The sequence below is a fragment of the Eurypyga helias genome, unplaced genomic scaffold (genome assembly GCF_000690775.1).
Source record: "Eurypyga helias isolate BGI_N326 unplaced genomic scaffold, ASM69077v1 scaffold13920, whole genome shotgun sequence".
In the NCBI taxonomy this organism is placed as follows: domain Eukaryota; kingdom Metazoa; phylum Chordata; class Aves; order Eurypygiformes; family Eurypygidae; genus Eurypyga; species Eurypyga helias.
The window spans coordinates 418-18,155 of record NW_010223984.1 but is presented as its reverse complement, the minus strand read 5'-3'; the positions used below and the strand labels follow the sequence as shown (position 1 = coordinate 18,155).

Sequence of the window (17,738 nt, the reverse complement as noted above, 5' to 3'; positions counted from 1 at the left end):
GGGGGGAAGACACATGAGGAATAAGAAAAGCCAACTTGCTAAAAAAACTCTTTGAAGACTACCCGAAAACATATCTGTACAAAAAGGGGTGGAGTGATGCTGCATGGAGACAATTCCAGTTTTCTTGGTATTTGACGTTCAATATGTTTAACATCAGCAAATTATTTCTTAATTAGACCGCGCTCATTTTAAAGAGAAAAAAAAAAGCCTACTCAGTTTGTCATTATTTTGCAATTTTACATTTTCACTGCTTTGACAGAACAGTAAGAGTACCCCTTTATTTCTTTTTATTTGCTATTTAGAAGAAAGACCTAATTCACTGATAGATGCCTGTAATGAAAAACCGGCTGTCAACTGTCAAAACAGAAGACAGTTAGGAAAGATGGTGTTTGCACCAACAGGTAATTTTAGGACAAGAATAATCCCTAAGCCTAATAAGAGAGTGTCTTCTGCCCCTTAGATGACACAGAACTGTAATATTCACAGCATCCTTTAAAACTCAAGGGTGTGTGGTTTTTACAGCTCCAGACTCAGGTCAGTACTCACTTTCATATCACTTTTACTTTTCTTTCAAATAAGGAACAGCAAAAATGGACAATTCACTCAACCAGACAGTTATCAAACTAACAAACTTATGAAATCAAGAAACAAGGTAATACCTTATCTCCCACAGCAGGCAAAGCTGAAAAACCATGAGAAGAGAGCAAGCATAAAGGATGTTTCCGAAACAGTTTTCTGATGGTTTTGAAACAGTTTCTGAATTAATTTTTTGAAGTTTCTTCCGGCCTCCAATTTGCTGCTCAGAGATTTCCTGAGCCAAAGGCGATCTTAATGCGTATAACAATGCTCAAGGCATTTCCCTCCTATGAACCTGTTGTACTTCCGCTTGAACCCCATGCTCGTCTTTAGCATCCACAACATCCCGAGACATGGAGCTCTACCGCTGGGCACAGGAGGCATGAAGAATCACTTCCCTTTTGGCTGACCAGAATTAACTACACCAGTTGTGTACCACAGCGGTAAGGGATGTGCTTCTGGCCAGAGATCGTGTTACTAACTTACAGAAGGGGCTATTCAATCATTAGAATTAAAAGAAAACAAACCCAAATCAGCAACTACATTTCTGAGTCACAACTAAACCCCAGATGTGGGCTGTTTCCAACACAAACTGTCTTTAGTTCCAACCCTCCAATGGAAAGTCATTAATAAAGGTGGGAAGGAAAAAAAGAAAAAAAGACACTCAAAACTTTTTGGGTTTTTTTGTTTTGGTTTGGGTTTTTGTTTGGTTTTTAAATATGGTCAAATCAAAGTTTACCAAATGAAGAGAAATACACCACTGTACATGAAAACACAGTGATGAAGTACTCAAATGTGGAAGAAAAATTAGAACAACATAATACAAATAATAAATTTAAAGTTTAAGTCCCAGAATATTTCCTCCACTGTTCTATTAACTTGTCAAGTGAGCTTTGTACTGCAGGTATCCCCTTCTAGGGTTACAGACGCTCCTGAAAGGCCTATGAAACATTTCAAAATAATTACTAGAAAGCGCTCCCAATTTCAGATTAAAGCGTAAAGATTGTGGACAGTAAGATCTGACATGCTTACAACTTTGCTTCTTGAAGAAAAGTGTGTGAGAGATTAGAGGAACCAAAAGAGTATCTAGGATATCGCTCTTGCCACAGAAGTTTCCAAACTTGACGTCTGGTGTCCTGACCAAGTCAACACAGCTAAACCTATTCCAATCAAGTTTCAGGCTCGTGGCCTCCTATCAGATTTTCCATTACAGTCAAACTAAGAACTGTGAATTAATCAAAGGGCAATCACGCACTTCAAAGTTTTCATAAAATAAACAAGGTATTGTGAAGCTGTTAGTAGCAAATCCATAGTTAAGGCTGGGCTGAGCTTCTTTACAAACAATAACATCAGTTTGAACACCATTCAATCACTTCCCACTTCACTGTTCAAAAGCCAACTAGAATTTTAATACAGTTTCCAATAGAAGTGCCTAAGCTTCTTACATTTTTGTTTTGCTTTGGTTTTTTCCCTGCCATTTGCATAATTTTTCACTCCCTGAGGACAAGTGAACAAAACTAAAACTATTTAGAGTATCTGAATCCTGGACGCACTAAAAAAAATTCCTTCCAAGATCAGGGTACCACCATGCTGGCAGAGTTCAAACACAGCGTTTTTGATTCTCCCGAAGTAATGATCTCTCCCTTTTTAAAGAACATCAGATGTTCTGGAGAACATCATATTTTAATCCTGACATCTCAGGCTCATTCACAAGTCACCAATAACTGGATAGCCAATCTACCCGCTACCAAAGCCTGAAATATAAAGTATTGCTGACACACATTTTAGTGTGCACTATGAGTGGCTAAAAGCTGGGTTTGAAAAAGAATGTGGTGGAGAGCTGAGGAATCTGTCAGCCTGATTAAGTGTGGACAGCAAGGCACATGAACTGGCATCAGCAGGGGCTGTAAACAATTATCTGGTCTCTTCAGGTCAGACTTTCACAGGAAACCCAGCTAAGCACCTCTAAGTTAACATGTTTTCTTGGTTGCCCAAAACAACAAATGCATAAACAGGAAAGGAATCCAATAAGGAGCAGAATCAGTGTCACATTCTGGAATGGGCATGCTATCTTCCCTAAAACTCTATCTAACAAAAAGCAGAAAACTTCAGTAACAGTGTTTCTCTCCAAATGTTGTTCCTATGATTTCTCTATAGAATCTCCCTTCTTTTTTTTCCTCTCTTTCTTTCAAGCCCTGTTTTCATTTGCTCTCAAGATACTTCAGACTTCCTTAATATTCTAAGCACACACTCAAACTGTGCTTACTAAGCGTATTTGCGTTGATTTATAATTGCTTGAGGTTAGCGTGCTGGTTTTAGTTGGGACAGAGTTAATTGTCTTCACAGCGGCTAGCGTGAGGCTGTGTTTTGGATGTGTGCTGAGAAGGGTACTGATAACACCGGTGGTTTTAGTTGTTGCCAAGGGGTGTTTGTACCAAGTCAAGGACTTTCTCAGCTTCTGGTATTGTGACTGCGTTCCCAACCCTTTTCACCACAAGCAGTGGGAAGGGGACACAGTCCTGACAGCTGACCAAACTGACCAAAGGGTTATTTCATTCCGTAGACCATCATGCACGGTATGTAAGTTGGGGGTGGGCCGGGGTGCCATGTTGGTCGGTTGGTTTTCTCATTCATGCTCTCACTCACGGGGCTTGCTCTGAATCTGGTGCGACCTCTCTGCCCTGACTCGACTCTCGCTACTCGGGAACTGGCTGGGTATCCGTCGGCCGGGTTGTCTTCACAGCGGCTAGCGTGAGGCTGTGTTTTGGATGTGTGCTGAGAAGGGTACTGATAACACCGGTGGTTTTAGTTGTTGCCAAGGGGTGTTTGTACCAAGTCAAGGACTTTCTCAGCTTCTGGTATTGTGACTGCGTTCCCAACCCTTTTCACCACAAGCAGTGGGAAGGGGACACAGTCCTGACAGCTGACCAAACTGACCAAAGGGTTATTTCATTCCGTAGACCATCATGCACGGTATGTAAGTTGGGGGTGGGCCGGGGTGCCATGTTGGTCGGTTGGTTTTCTCATTCATGCTCTCACTCACGGGGCTTGCTCTGAATCTGGTGCGACCTCTCTCTCTGGCCCTGACTCTCGCTACTCGGGACCTGGCTGGATATCAGTCGGCGGGTGGTGAGCAATTTATAATTTGTTTTATTTTCCATTATTTTCTTTACATATTATTAGTAGTAACATTAATAAAATAGTGATACTAATGAGACTAATCTAGATTCAATTATTAAACTGTTCTCAACCTACAAGTTTCCCTGTCTTTTCCTCCGATTCTCCTCCTCCACTGGGGGTGGGGGGAGGTGAGCAAGCGGATGTGTGGTGCTTGACTGCTGGCTGGGGTTAAACCATGATCATTAGAGATTCAGCAAGGAAATTAATGTTCCTCAAACTGAAGACACTGCTGCAGATGTTAGGAAAAATGTCACTAAACGAAACAGAATGTCTGACCGTCTTTCAGCCTAGACTGCACGTCCTTTGGCAAAATAACTCTAATTTTGTTAAGTGCCAAGCACGCTGACACGGCTTTTAAATATGGATTACCAGTTAATTTGAAGGTAGGAGGAAATAATCAAAGTAAAAGACAGTTCTCCAAAGAATGCATCATCACTGACCTTTGCAATAGCAACCGCTTGCTGAGGGTAATACATGGAGGCACCAATACCCATCAGACCTGCAGGATACATTAACTTCTTTATTTTTGAGCCTGTTTCATAACAAAAGAAAAACAAAATAAAATTGTTAGGGTATATGTTACCCAAGACAGCTGAATGGCCCTGCCCTTTTATTTATAACCAAAACAATTTTATTATATACAGTTCAGAATATTTTCTGTTCAGTCCCACTGGTTTCTAATGAAACATGCTTACTCTGATCGGTAATTATTCTTTTATCTTTTTTAGAAGAATATTTTTAACATCTTTCCATAATGAAAATTACCTTACAATTATATTATTGTAGTAATACATAATTTATTATGCAGTGAATGATGAAGTAAAAGACATCGTTATAAGATATTTAAGAAAATTATACCAAATGATACTCTCTTCTAAACTAAAAGGAAAAACTTGGGCAAAAAAAGGTTAGGATGGCATTCCTTTGACACATCAAGCAGAACAAGAGACGTTCCAATACAAATTTGATAAGTTACCTTGACACAAATATTGATTCTTTCACAACTGTTCTTATGAATAATTTTTCTTGATTCACTATAGCAATTTGCAAAGCATTTGAAAGTACTTTGAAATTAAAGTACTTCCAATCATGCCATACTCCTATTGCTCAGTCCCCAATTAAATTTTGAATGTTTTAATCAATTTTAACTCTATGTTCAATCATACAAGTCTAAAATAATTTAACTGCCTGAAAAGTTCATCCTCTCGCCACAGGTTGTGCATCCTGGCTGGCCAGTAACAATATGCATCACTGAAGGTGTTACTGGGCATGCTGCAGTTTATCCAGGCAGAAGGGAACACAGGAGGGAGCAGGTAATGGAGAAAAGCAGGCAGTACAGGAGAAAAAAGGCCATAAACAGACAGACGTACAGCGTCCAGACGCAGCAGTTCTGTTCCTCATAGAACAGCCTGTCCTATAGGTGAAGCCACACATCCTTCTAATAAAGGAATAATAAATTCTGAAGAGGAAATTCATATTAGGAACGTTTAGTGTTTCTACTAACATATGCTCATGATGAGATAATAAACTTAGCAGTAAACAAGGGGCATTCATAAAGTAATGTTGCTGGTCTTGTGAAGAGGGAACTGGGTACCAGTTAGCTAGAAGAAAGCACAGAAAAGGCCAGCTTTGTTGCACCTTTACAATCAGAAAAATTACACTTTCGTCATAATTTCTTGGAATGGAGAAATCTTCCTTAGCAATAGCTTATCAATGTGCCTACAATACCTCTTTAGGAATAAATGTAATAGTTGAACATACTAATGCCTTCCAGCAGGCTGCTACCTCCTGGAGATACCCATTAGAGGGAAATTTAGGAATACTTCTGTATCCATTCCAGTACTTCCCAACAAGGTTAGAAGAAATGATCTTCAACGACATTTTAAACTGAGCTGGCTGACTGCACGATATTCCCATGATTAAACCGTGAATACCATACTTTTCTATGTAGGAATGCGTACATAAGCGCATACGTTCACAGAATGCTTTCCATTTCTACACAGCCAAGCACACGCTTCCAGTTTGTTCAACATGCACAGGCCCCACAAAGCTGTATTTTTATCCAACACAAGTCCTCACTGGTATTTCAGTTCTAGAATTTGACTGTTCCATTACCTACAAGTTTTCTTCTTGTGTTACTTCGTTTCACTGTACTAAGGATATCTCGACACAAAATATTTTTTCACAATCAACATTTCATAGAAGAAGATTTGTTTTTTTAAATGAAAGCCTAAGCGTATTAGTTTCTTCAACTAGTGTGATGAAATTAACTGTATTACATTTCTACAGCACAATTTGTGCATGTATTTACAGTACACCCAGAGTTCACAAGTATTTGTGCTCAATATCACCATCCGCAGCAGCTCTGGAGGAAATTGGATATACAACTCATTGTTCAGAAACCTCTGTATTTTACCATAATCAATCCCTCTCCAGTTTTCTACAGTGACATATGTGTTCAAGAGCTTAACTAATTGAAAAGATTTTTAGGCTAAAAAAAGCTCCTTTCCTACTTTTGCTATAATAAAGGTAGAACTGAAAATGATCAAAGACAAGATTCCAATAATAAATGTATAATCAAAAACTAAAATTGATGGTTATTACAACACACCTTTCACGTGAATGTCACTTACAATTGCAGGAACACTGTAGAAACATGCTTGTACAGTTAAGTGGGATCTCATGCGTCACAATTGAAATTAAGTATCCAAGAAAACACAACTAAATTATTTATCCCAAATCATAACGTAAGCAGTTCAAAAGGTGGCTGCTTACCTCTAGCAAGAAACAATCCAACAATTCCAGCAAACCCTATCACACCAAGCCTTGGATAAAATCCAGCAGGGGGGTTTTGGAGAAATTCACAGCCCTCTGAAAAGAAGTCAGAACAAAGTGCTTTAATGTAATGTGAAAGTGTTTTGTGATAAGGAATCACCAATACATGATGGCAATTGTTACAAAACATAAAAGAGTTATCAAAACACATTAAACTACCATGCACATTTTAGATCTGCTGGCATAAAATTCAAAGCCTTTGAGGTCTTCTCTAGTGACACATGAGTGAAACTGAACATCGTATTGTATTTACCAATTTTCATAGGAGTTTTTGCCTTTGCTCCTGGGCCATCTGTTTTGGTTTGCAGTTTTACATCTCGATGAGGTCTTTTTCAAATTAGTGATAAAAACATTTGGAAAATGGATCCTTACACTTACACATTAACAAGAATTATTTGAAGTAAAACACTGTACAAAAAACAAATCACAGAACAAAGGAAAGAGACAGCATAAACAAAGCTCATTCCAAGATGGGAATCTGATGGGGGAATGAAAAACTATGAAAAAACTTCCATACAAAGGAGTTAAAAAGCCTCAGACTTTTGAAGTTTAAGGAAGAGAGGCAGAGTGTCTGAAATGAAGTCTGGGTAGCATCCATGCTCAGTCCTGATGAGCCTAAGTATGAAAGGATGCTTCCAAAACTAAATACAAATTACTTTGGATTAATTCAGAATTCTTAGGAGATCCAAGAAAGTAAGCCAAAATTAAAAGGCTAATAATTACAAACAAAAGGAACAGGTTGCCCAGAGAAGCTGTGGATGCCCCATCCCTGGAAGTGTTCAAGGCCAGGCTGGACAAGGCTTTGAGCAACCTGGTCTAGTGGAAGGTGTCCCTGCCCATGGCAGGGGGGTTGGAACTAGATGGTCGTTAAGGTCCCTTCCAACCCAAACCGTTCTGTGATTCCGTGACCGAACAGTTGCAACATGTAATAAACATTGCAGAAAGTTTCAGTTCCTAGGCTGGGTCAGGCAAATACTACCGACTGGGAAAAAAATGTGCTTTTTTCCTTCTTTTACTGCACACCTGTCATTTTTAGTGACATTGGTAGACACAGATGTAGGTCTCAGATTTTAATTGTTTAAAAAAGCAGTGTCATAATGATCTACCATGGAAATCTAAACGGATATACAGGGCAAATAAAGTAGTCCTAAATGCATTAGAAATTATGTATAATAAATGATGCTTTATGGAATTCTCTTTTAACAGAAGATATAGTACAGTCCTGCATTTTAAAATTCTAATTAAGAAAACTAAACTGATTTACCTCTACCATGCTCAACAGCTTTTTCTAATTTGGGCATAGCTTTGGCATAGAGATCCTAAAAAAAAAAAAAAAGAAAAAAAAAAAAGAGAGACAAGAAAACAACAGTAAATAGATACCAAGTAAAATATTCACAACAGATTGCAACTGACCTGATGAAGGAATAAAAAAAAAAAAAAATAGTGTTTGGTGCCTAAAATAACTTTTTTATTCCCACTTCCACCCTTCACTTACAGGGCTATGCTTGCTCAACGTAACGTTTTGCATAACGTACAGCTCTTTCTCAAGGTAGCCTTTGGACACAGATGCAACGCGGTACCTCTAAACACAGACATCAACTTCAGTATTTCACTGAGTTCCTGATCAGGTAGCTGAAACTCAGGATTATTTGAAGCTTCTCAGTGTATGTAGGTATCTCAAAAATACTTGAGTTGATGCAAAGAAAGGAAGTTCAACACTGTAATGAACTCCTTCCCAGCACTTCACATGGGTACTGGACTCATTCTGCAAGGTGATAAATTCCAAGAGACTATCTTAGGCTAACAAAACTGCATTTTTTAAGAGATTTGGAAAACTAGATGTCCATTCAATGTCCAATGTGAATCAAAGAGCACTGCATCAACCCCATAAACTAGTTCTCAATTTATTTTTTTTTTCCCCTCAGACTGAAAATATGCAGGCAGTAAAAGGCAGTGTGAATTTATTCATCACAGTCAAAAAAAAAAAAAAATCTCAATAAGAGCAACCCTGTTAATTGTTATTTTGCTAATAAAATCCTTTGGAGAGACAGTGTGAGACTGTCTATCCATTAGGAAACAAAAACATGCATGTCTACAGCTAAAGAAGAGAACAGTCTCACAACACCACTTCAGCTGTAACTGTGCAGAAGTGAAAGCACTTGTTTGGGATACTGCACGGGGGACCATATCTTTAGAACATTCATAAAAACACTGGCAAGGGTGACTTAAAAAAAAAAAAGAAAACACACCTTGTAATGGGGGGGGGGGAGGGGAAAAGTGTTAGCATGCGACACACAACGTAACTCTAAATGGATGTTGGTCTCATTAAAAGCCAAAGAAAAAAGAACATGCTCTAAAGATGCCAGAGACCGTGTCTGATCTCCTGTCACAGCTCACACATAACTTGGCTCATTTATACATCTGTGTTTTGCGCTGACTTTCTACTACAGTTAAGCAAGCAGTTTAAAAAGAAGAGTAAACCAGGTACCCGAACACAACCCATTTATTCTCATTATCCTGGGTTATGTTTTTAATTTTAAAGACAACTGACACATCTAAAATGTTATTTTCTTTAACACAGCAAGGGGTACAGTGGTGTAAAACAAAAACTACCTGACTACAGTTAAACAAGCAAGATGACCCCAAAGTTTACATGACCACTTCATAAAATGAGTCAGTAAACCACTGCCAGGAAATGGCCTGCTGTGTGTGAGCAGAAGAGCATATCTTATGTAAATCATCGTCATGCAGCCAAAAAAATAAAGCAAAGAGGAATACAACAGGCCAGTGAGAGGTAAAGCTCTCTTCAAGGCTTACCTGCAGTCAGTCCAACCGGGCAACTAATCTTGTCTCAAATTTTGTGCTGTTACGGTTACCGCAGGCAACCAAACAGAACCCGGGCGTTTAGGTGTCAGAGCTCTAACTATACTGTAGAAAATGCCCCTTCCTCAAAACCAAAGTCAGTACTCCTGCTGATGGCACTTCAGAAACACAGCACTAGACTGAGTAACCCTGAGTATTCCTGAAAAAATGCTTCAGTGCTATTAAAGGTTAGTACCACAACACAGAGCTTCAGATCAGGGTGTCCCTTCTCCCTAGAACAGCTTTACTTTCTATGGAGAACCGGAAAACCAGCTTGCAGCTTAAGAAGAGGATTAACAACAGAGAGTGCAAAGCAGAGAATCACCTGAAGTTGCCAAGAGGCAACCAGGTGGCAAGCAAGCCCTTGCTTCAAAAGTAAGTCTCAGTATTTGCTGGGAAGAGTAAGAAAGACATCATATGACTCTGCAATCCAATATCAATAAAGATCTTGGTCTTCCTCTATGCTCCAAAGACTATTTTTGTATTTAATGACTGCTTAGTATAAGCATGCTACCTAATAAAATATGCAAGAAAGTTCTGGGGTGAAGTTTGAGGGCTAGGTTTGCCACTAGTAGGGGCCCCTACCCCTTTCTTCCAGAGGGCCGCTTTCCTTCACCCAACTTTACAGTTCAGCAAATACTGATTTGTTTTCTGCAAAGTTGTGTTTTGTCACAGTTGCAATGAGGACAACTCGTTACTGCTGCTCCAAAACACACTGCTTGATAATTTAAGGCCTTCTCCTTGAGCGTGGAAAAAGCAGATTTAATCACTCTCCTGCCTCCCTCAAAGGACAGTACCAAATCCAGATATCCCTACATATCCTTAAGCTTCAAGTTTATTTCAGTTAATTCTCATCTTTAGTTAATTTCACTTTAATCCTTTTTAAGGGATACAAAATGCAAAAAAGCAGGGGTTTAGTTCAGCAAATTAATAGAAAGAAACAGCTTGTTTTCCATGAGGAATGGGTAAATATGATGACCTGAACAGGGGAAAATTTTAAGTAATGCAGCATTTTGGAAAAACACTTGTACAGCTATCGACTTTGCTGCTATCTATTAATTCTGTCTGAAAAGAAAAAAATATATCCCAGCTCAACCCTTACCACTGACCCACCACCAGACGCGATGTAAAACCATTATACCTGACACCAGGCTGTATATGGCTCCATAACATGCCGTAAATGCGAAACTCCCTCTTCCAGTTGGGTTTGTGGCCTCTCCACATACTTAGTCTCACGAGCTGGAGAGGAGTAGAGTGACAGCTGTGAATATTAGCAAAGAAGAGGTTAAAAACAAAGGTGTAATTTTCTAGTAGGTCTTCAGGGCATGAACAGTCTAACCAGAGAACACCTAACACGGTGCTTACTGCATAAACACTATATAAAAAAACTCAGGCACAGCTGTGAAACAACCACTATGAGCAAAGTTTAATTATATACTATGATGAAGGTGACTTCTAATTGCGATGCAATTCATCCATAGATGCTACATGATCCAAGTCACAGGTTATAAATTAATATTAAACTAGTTTAATAAGAACAAAAAATGTAATTGTGAAAAATGTTTCTGGTCTTAATCAGCAGTTCTGGTTCCCAGTTAACATAATAAATGTATGTTAACTGGGAACATGTATAGTTATGTACATACTAAATGTATGTACAACTCTGAAATCACAATCGATCATTTTCTATATTTGCACAAGCCATCATTAAAGAGTTTAAGTAGCTTCTAACAAAGGTAACATCCAGTACAAATTTGTCTGTTTGTTACTGAGCAAGAAAACGGTGCAACATCTCGATGCTGCAGTCATTAACCACCTCAACAACCGACAGCATTAACAGCACCATGGGGCACAGCAAATCGGAACTGTAACATCCACCTGAAGAGCACTGGACATCTTCACAGAGAATACTAAAACGCTATATTTATGGTTTAGCATCACAATATATTCATTTTATTGCAATTACCTAAACATATGTAAAATTGTATTACTTTAAAAAAAAGGCCAGAATCTATACTGTTGAAGATGAACAGCAAGTTTAGATCAAAACAAAACCTGTTAAAATTCCCAGCAGTTTACATACTACTCTGATGCTTAGTACAGAACCACAGAATGGTTTGGGTTGGAAGGGACCCTAAAAACCATCTAGTTCCAACCCCCCTGCCATGGGCAGGGACACCTTCCACTAGACATCCAGCCTGGCCTTGAACACTTCCAGGGATGGGGCATCCACAGCTTCTCTGGGCAACCTGTTCCAGTGCCTCACCACCCTCTCTGTGAAGAATTTCTTCCTGATATCTAATCTAAACCTCCCTGATTTCAATTTAAACCCATTACTCATTACCTTGTCCTGTCACTACAGGCCCCTGTAAAAAGTGTCCCCCCAGCTTTCTTGTAGGCCCCCTTGAACAAGCCCAACTCTCTCAGCCTGTCCCCATAGCAGAGGTGCTCCAGCCCTCTGACGAGATTCGTGGCCTCCTCTGAACTTGCTCCATCCAGTCCATATCCTTCCTATGCTGGGGGCTCTAGAGCTGGACACAGGTGGGGTCTCACCAGAGCAGAGTACAGGGGTAGAATCCCCTCCCTCAACCTGCTGGCCACACTTCTCTGGATACAGCCCAGGATACGGTTGGCTTTCTGGGCTGCCAGCGCACACTGCTGGCTCATGTTCAGCTTTTTGTCTACCAGTACCCCCAAGTCCTTCTCCTCAGGGCTGGTCTCGGTCCATTCTTGGACCAGCTTGTGCTTGGGATTGCCCCAACCCAGGTGCAGGACCTTGCACTTGGCCTTGTTGAACCTCATGAGGTTCTCAAGCCTGTCAAGGTCCCTCTGGATGGTATCCTCTCCCTCCAGCATGTCAACCACACCACAGAGCCTGGCATCATCAGCAAACTTGCTGAGGGTGCACTCAATCCCACTGTCTGTGTCACCAACAGAAGAGATATATATAGAGAGAGACAGTGCTTATATTTTATACCACATTTATACTACATTTAGTAGTTTGTAATAAACGGAGGTTTACATGTATTGTTGAAAAGTGTAGCTAGCCTTCTTTTCAAGATAAGCTGGAAAACAACCGTATCTCTATAATAACTAAAAAAGCTGCTAGCTGTAACAAAATATATGATGACATAGAATTTGTCAAATAATTTGTTAACTCGTGCAGCTGCATTTCCCATAATACTTTGAAAAACAAGCATTTCAAGTGCCATTTCCCTAGGAAATCCGGTCACCTCTGGCAACCGGACACGATCAGACTACCTTTGATGCTGTTAACCTCACAGCCACGTCTGGTGCAATGACAGAGGTCGCAGAGATAAGGCAACTCCCGTACATTGTATGAAACGAGTCAGGTGACAGAGGAGAACGCCAAACTGACAGACTCTGTGAATGGCCAGAAAGGCAGCCAAAACCCCATGGCCTGCACATTCTGCTTTGCTGAAGCTGCTGGGCAAGCCAATTACTCAGCACATATGTAACTCCAGCCTGCTGCCTGACTCCTGACTCACAGCAGCGGTGCTGTAGGGCACACGACGGCCCAAACTAAGGTTACTGCAACTGGGGTGAAGCCAGGAGACCCCTTCTATTACTGATCCTCTCATATTATGCAAGTGAACTGCCCATGCCGACACATCCAAAAGACCTAAGTACACACAAAAATAGGTTTCATCTAGTTTAATTGCTCATGTAACAAAACTTCAGCTTGGGTTGTAGTACTTAAAATTTCTCAACAGCTACAAGCTCTCATGGATATCAAGCTGAATTTAGTTATGAACTACAATTATTTTAATTTATTTTTAATGTTGGAGACTGTTAAAAGCCTATACAATAATGCTGGTGAGCCCACACTTTGGCAGGGTGTTATAAAGCTCTACTTGTGATGTAACCAAGACATTAGTAAATTTTAGAGAAACAATACAGTAACAGGTTTTTGTTATCACTACTGATTTGTTGGTGCTTAGATATGAATGCTGTAAGGAAAAGAAAACTGATCAAATTCTGTAGGTGTCTACATAGGACACTGAGCATCACCGACAAGAATTTTGCCTGTAAAAGGAGAATATTTTTAGAAATATAAACTTCTGATTGCTGTCTTACTGGAGAATATAACTGAAATATTATCAGAATTTGCCAACAGTACTTGTAATAAAAAAACCCCATGGTATTACCTGGGTAAAAAGCAAAGAAGAGAGTCCTGTGGATTTGAAATATGACTGCAAGTAAATCAACAAAATGAAAAGGTAATTTCTGAACGAAGAACAGGCGGCCTTGATGGCAGGAAAAACATCTCACACACAAGGAGACCTGTTGCTGTCAAGCGGAGGGCGTCAAATGTAACCCTCAGGTAAAAGAAGCCAAACCGTATCGACACCTCTATTACCAAAAATTGAGAAGTAACTTTAAAGGCAAGAATACAGACAGTGAAAAGATACACCTAAACCCTTTCACGCATCAAAATATAATGTCTTTCGGAATTCTGCAGATATTTCCAAATAGACAGAAGAGCACTAGGGCTCTAACCACACTTACCTCCTCAATTTTCAGCAACTCCTTTTTGGAAGCCTCCTTCTCTGAAGAGGAAGCATAAACTTGGATAGAGAGCAAGCTCAGGCTGACAGGGGTGGCCCCCAGCCGAATTACCTGGAAATGTTACAGGAAGACATGTAAATCATTGAGTTCCAACATAACGGCAACACGTTTGAACACATCCACGTAGACAATGATTACGTTCCCGTATACAGGAGTAAGTGATATGTAAGATGCTTAGAAGTTAGGAGAAAGGGGAGTCGGTGGTACACAATCTAATGCTCTCAGGCACTCAAACAAGAACACCTAAATTATTCAGAGGATATTTGGAAAAGTGCAAGACTAAAGGAGACCGAAGATATAAATGCTAATCTCATCGGTTTTCATCTTACAAAAAGACCTTCTGTTTTCTCTCACCTGAAACACATTTTTGGTTAATTTTCTCAGTATAGATAGTGACAATACTATATTCACACTTTAAACAACTTTGTGAGTGTTCATAACACCTCCATTTTCCCACAGTTAGTACATGAGTTCAGTCTTTTATTTCCAGTTATTTTTTGCATCTAGATTTAGGGGAAAACATGAGACCTACAGTTGAAAGTATCAGAACACAATCACTTCAACCAAAGAATTTTAAGAATGTCCCCTACTTTCCTATGAGAATCATGAACTACAGTACATTGTGACAGGCACTTGGCTGCTTTTGAAAACTTCAGATTCAATCTGAATATTTGTTGCCCAGAGAAGCTGTGCCCCATCCCTGGAAGTGTTCAAGGCCGGGCTGGATGAGGCTTTGAGCAACCTGGTCTAGTGGAAGGTGTCCCTGCCCATGGCAGGGGGGTTGGAACTGGATGGTCCTTAAGGTCCCTTCCAACCCAAACCATTCTGTGATTCTATGAATCTAGTTACACAACACAACTACCATGAGTAAGGTGGATATAATTCTTGCTATATTCAGGACCTACGCCTTAACTTAAAGAACAGAAGATAACCTTAGCTGTGTAGCACATCAAGAATGCACAGAAAGCATTTTCCAACAAACACACATGCTTATTACAGCAAGGTTTAACTCAAGAGACGGCAGTTCAGATGGGAAGCCTTCCAAAGTCTCACATTCACGTTACTGCTGAGATAAACATGTGCAGAGTTACAGCAGCCCGTGGTTTGCTGTATCACATTACAGAGTGAGTGGATCTAACAGCCTACGGCCACCAAACCAGAGAGGTCTGGCACTGCTTGTGGCACCGGTTCCCAGAAGTCCTGCTGCTCACCTTGCCCTAGATTTGGTGGCCGGATGCTTCCACCACGAGGCAATTCACCTCGCCAACGGGGCAAAAGATCAGTCCTGAAAAAGAAGCCGAGAGCTTTGTGCGGGCTTAGTAAACTGTACCCACCCACGACACAGGCTGACAAGCACCAGAGGAAGTGTGTGGCCGGGGAAAAGGGGATGAAAAAGGAGGAGGCAGCAAGCCCTCTTCCTTTCCAGAAATAGTACGGGGGCATTACATTGACCTAGCTGCTTGTGAAACTGAAGCTTTGGTCAAACCAATACAACCTCCATGCTGTTATGATGATAACTCACCTAGCCACAGGACAGTCACTCTGAAACTGTTTCTGTCCATTGCAGAACTGTTAGAAAATAGCTACAAAATTATCCAGACTACATACTTACTGCATGCAGATCAGCCTTTGCAGCTGCACTGCAAATCTAAATTGCTCTGCAGATGGAATATTGAGTGAATGTAACCAAAAGATTCCTCACCCCTAAAATTAGACTATATAGTTGTCAAACTTCCTGAAAATGTTTATGTGTAGAGAAACAACACACAAGAACTAGGTCATAGGATTGCTTTTCAGAAAAGTGTAAGGGATCTGATGGATCAAAAGGGATGGAAAAACTTGCTTAAAATGAAAGTTTTTCCTTATGTGAATTTATGGACTCATTATTACAGCACTATAATGAGACATCACAATGACTGGATCAGCTGTTACACAGCCAGGGAAAGACATAAATAATCTTTAACAGTGTCTGCTTAAACAGAGACTTTTCACATACTTTCATCAGCCAAAACAAAAACATGAACACCACTAACCATTAATAGCTGTAGAATCTATTTCCTCAATCTTTGGTTTTTTTCACTGCAAAACTGTTCTGTCACTGAAAAGGCAAAAATCTAAATGCATTTTCATTCTGACAAATACTTTCAAACAGTGTAAATGGTGCTAGGTGTCAGCAGCAGAAACAGTAAATCCAAATGCTTTAAATATTTGAGATTTTTATATAAAGACGCAAACAGCTGAGCATAAGAACGGAAACAGGTATCAGTCATCACAGAACTACTCAGACCCAAAACATCAACTGTTCATATTATCAAAGCACTAAAGCACACACATTTTCCGAAGGTTTCATATTTACATTTCAAACATAATGAAATTAACCAGAAAGTGCAAGATGAATCTCTCCTTAAATGCACTGTTCGAGCTGTAATGCAATGCCCCCCCACACCAGCTAAGTTTATGGGACAGATACGACTGGTACTAAAGCAATACAACCGGTACTAAAGCACCATACGTACGCATGCACTAAAAGGTCTACTTGGTAGTACGAAACATCAAACGTTCTACTTTTTGTTTCCAAATTTCACTTTAGGATCTCATTTCTTAGTTCCATATTAACCACGTATTACTAAACCAATTGGTTTAGTAAACCAATTACCAGTTGGTTTAGTAAAACATATTGTTTGAGCTGTGCCTTCAGGCTGCCTGTCAACCTATTTGGTTGATACCAAAAAAGTAGTAGAGCTGACATTCTGTTCTCTAGGTAACGCTCTGCATTCACCTTACGTAAAAAAAAAAAAAGATCCTTTCTCTAGCTAAAGAATTCAACTTGATTTGTAGACACTAGATTGCTCATAAGCGAATTCTACCTGAAAGTTGGAGAGAAAATACCATATTTCATATCTCCTATCCTCTTGGTTTACTGCCTGTCTCAAAGTTCTTAATTCTTAACTAAGAAGTGCCTCTGAGAAGAACACATCCCACATTAAGTAGTTCTCAATACAAACAGAGGAACAAAGGGCGAAAGATTAACTACAACTTCTGTCATTTTTTTCCTCGTCTGTGGTTTCTCAGTTTACTTCTCACTGTTATTGTCACCTTGTCAAAACCAGGAAGAACAAACAGAAAATATCCTTCATCATACTTTTGTGAAAACTGTCATTTGTCTTAATGTATGAAGCTGCTTCACTTTTCTCTTCTTTTCCCATTCTTCCTCCTATCTCTCAACCCCAACTAAAAAAAACAAAACCCCAAAAATCAAACTTCAGCACTCCTGTTCCCTGAAGCACAGGTATCAAGGACAAGAAGCCACCTTCCCCTTCTGCTCTTCAAAGCAAACAATTAGGTTGGCCTGAAGCACTGAAATCTGCTTAACCTCAATGGTTTTATAAAAGCAGTAATATTATGCACAGCACCTAAACCCACAGCTTCACTTGTAGCCCCTTTAATGGCATTTCTGTACCATTTATGGAATTCTCAACGGCTCTGAGATAAAAATCTTTACATAAAAATTCCAGCAATTGTCCCAACATTAATGTGCAAAAAAAAAAAAAAAGATAAAATTCAGTTGCGACAAGAGCACAGCAAGCATAGGCTGCTCAGCACATGAATACATTGATATACAGAGATATATTATAAATACTTTTCTGACAAACAAAAAAGGTACAAAAGAAAACAAATGTCAAGAATCAAGTGTC

General features: G+C 39.7%; 1 protein-coding gene across 1 annotated transcript in view; it reads right to left on the bottom strand.

The window, feature by feature from the left end:
• The window catches only part of APOO (apolipoprotein O), a gene marked incomplete at its 5' end in the record, with an annotated part of 23,037 nt that extends 8,943 nt beyond the window's left edge, over positions 1-14,094 (bottom strand). The window contains 5 exons of the mRNA XM_010160109.1: positions 4,197-4,288; positions 6,532-6,627; positions 7,856-7,910; positions 10,595-10,714; positions 13,984-14,094. Of these exons, the coding sequence (XP_010158411.1) occupies positions 4,197-4,288; positions 6,532-6,627; positions 7,856-7,910; positions 10,595-10,714; positions 13,984-14,094 (474 nt within the window). The remainder of the gene's footprint in view (positions 1-4,196; positions 4,289-6,531; positions 6,628-7,855; positions 7,911-10,594; positions 10,715-13,983) is intronic.
• Between the last annotated feature and the right edge of the window lie 3,644 nt (positions 14,095-17,738).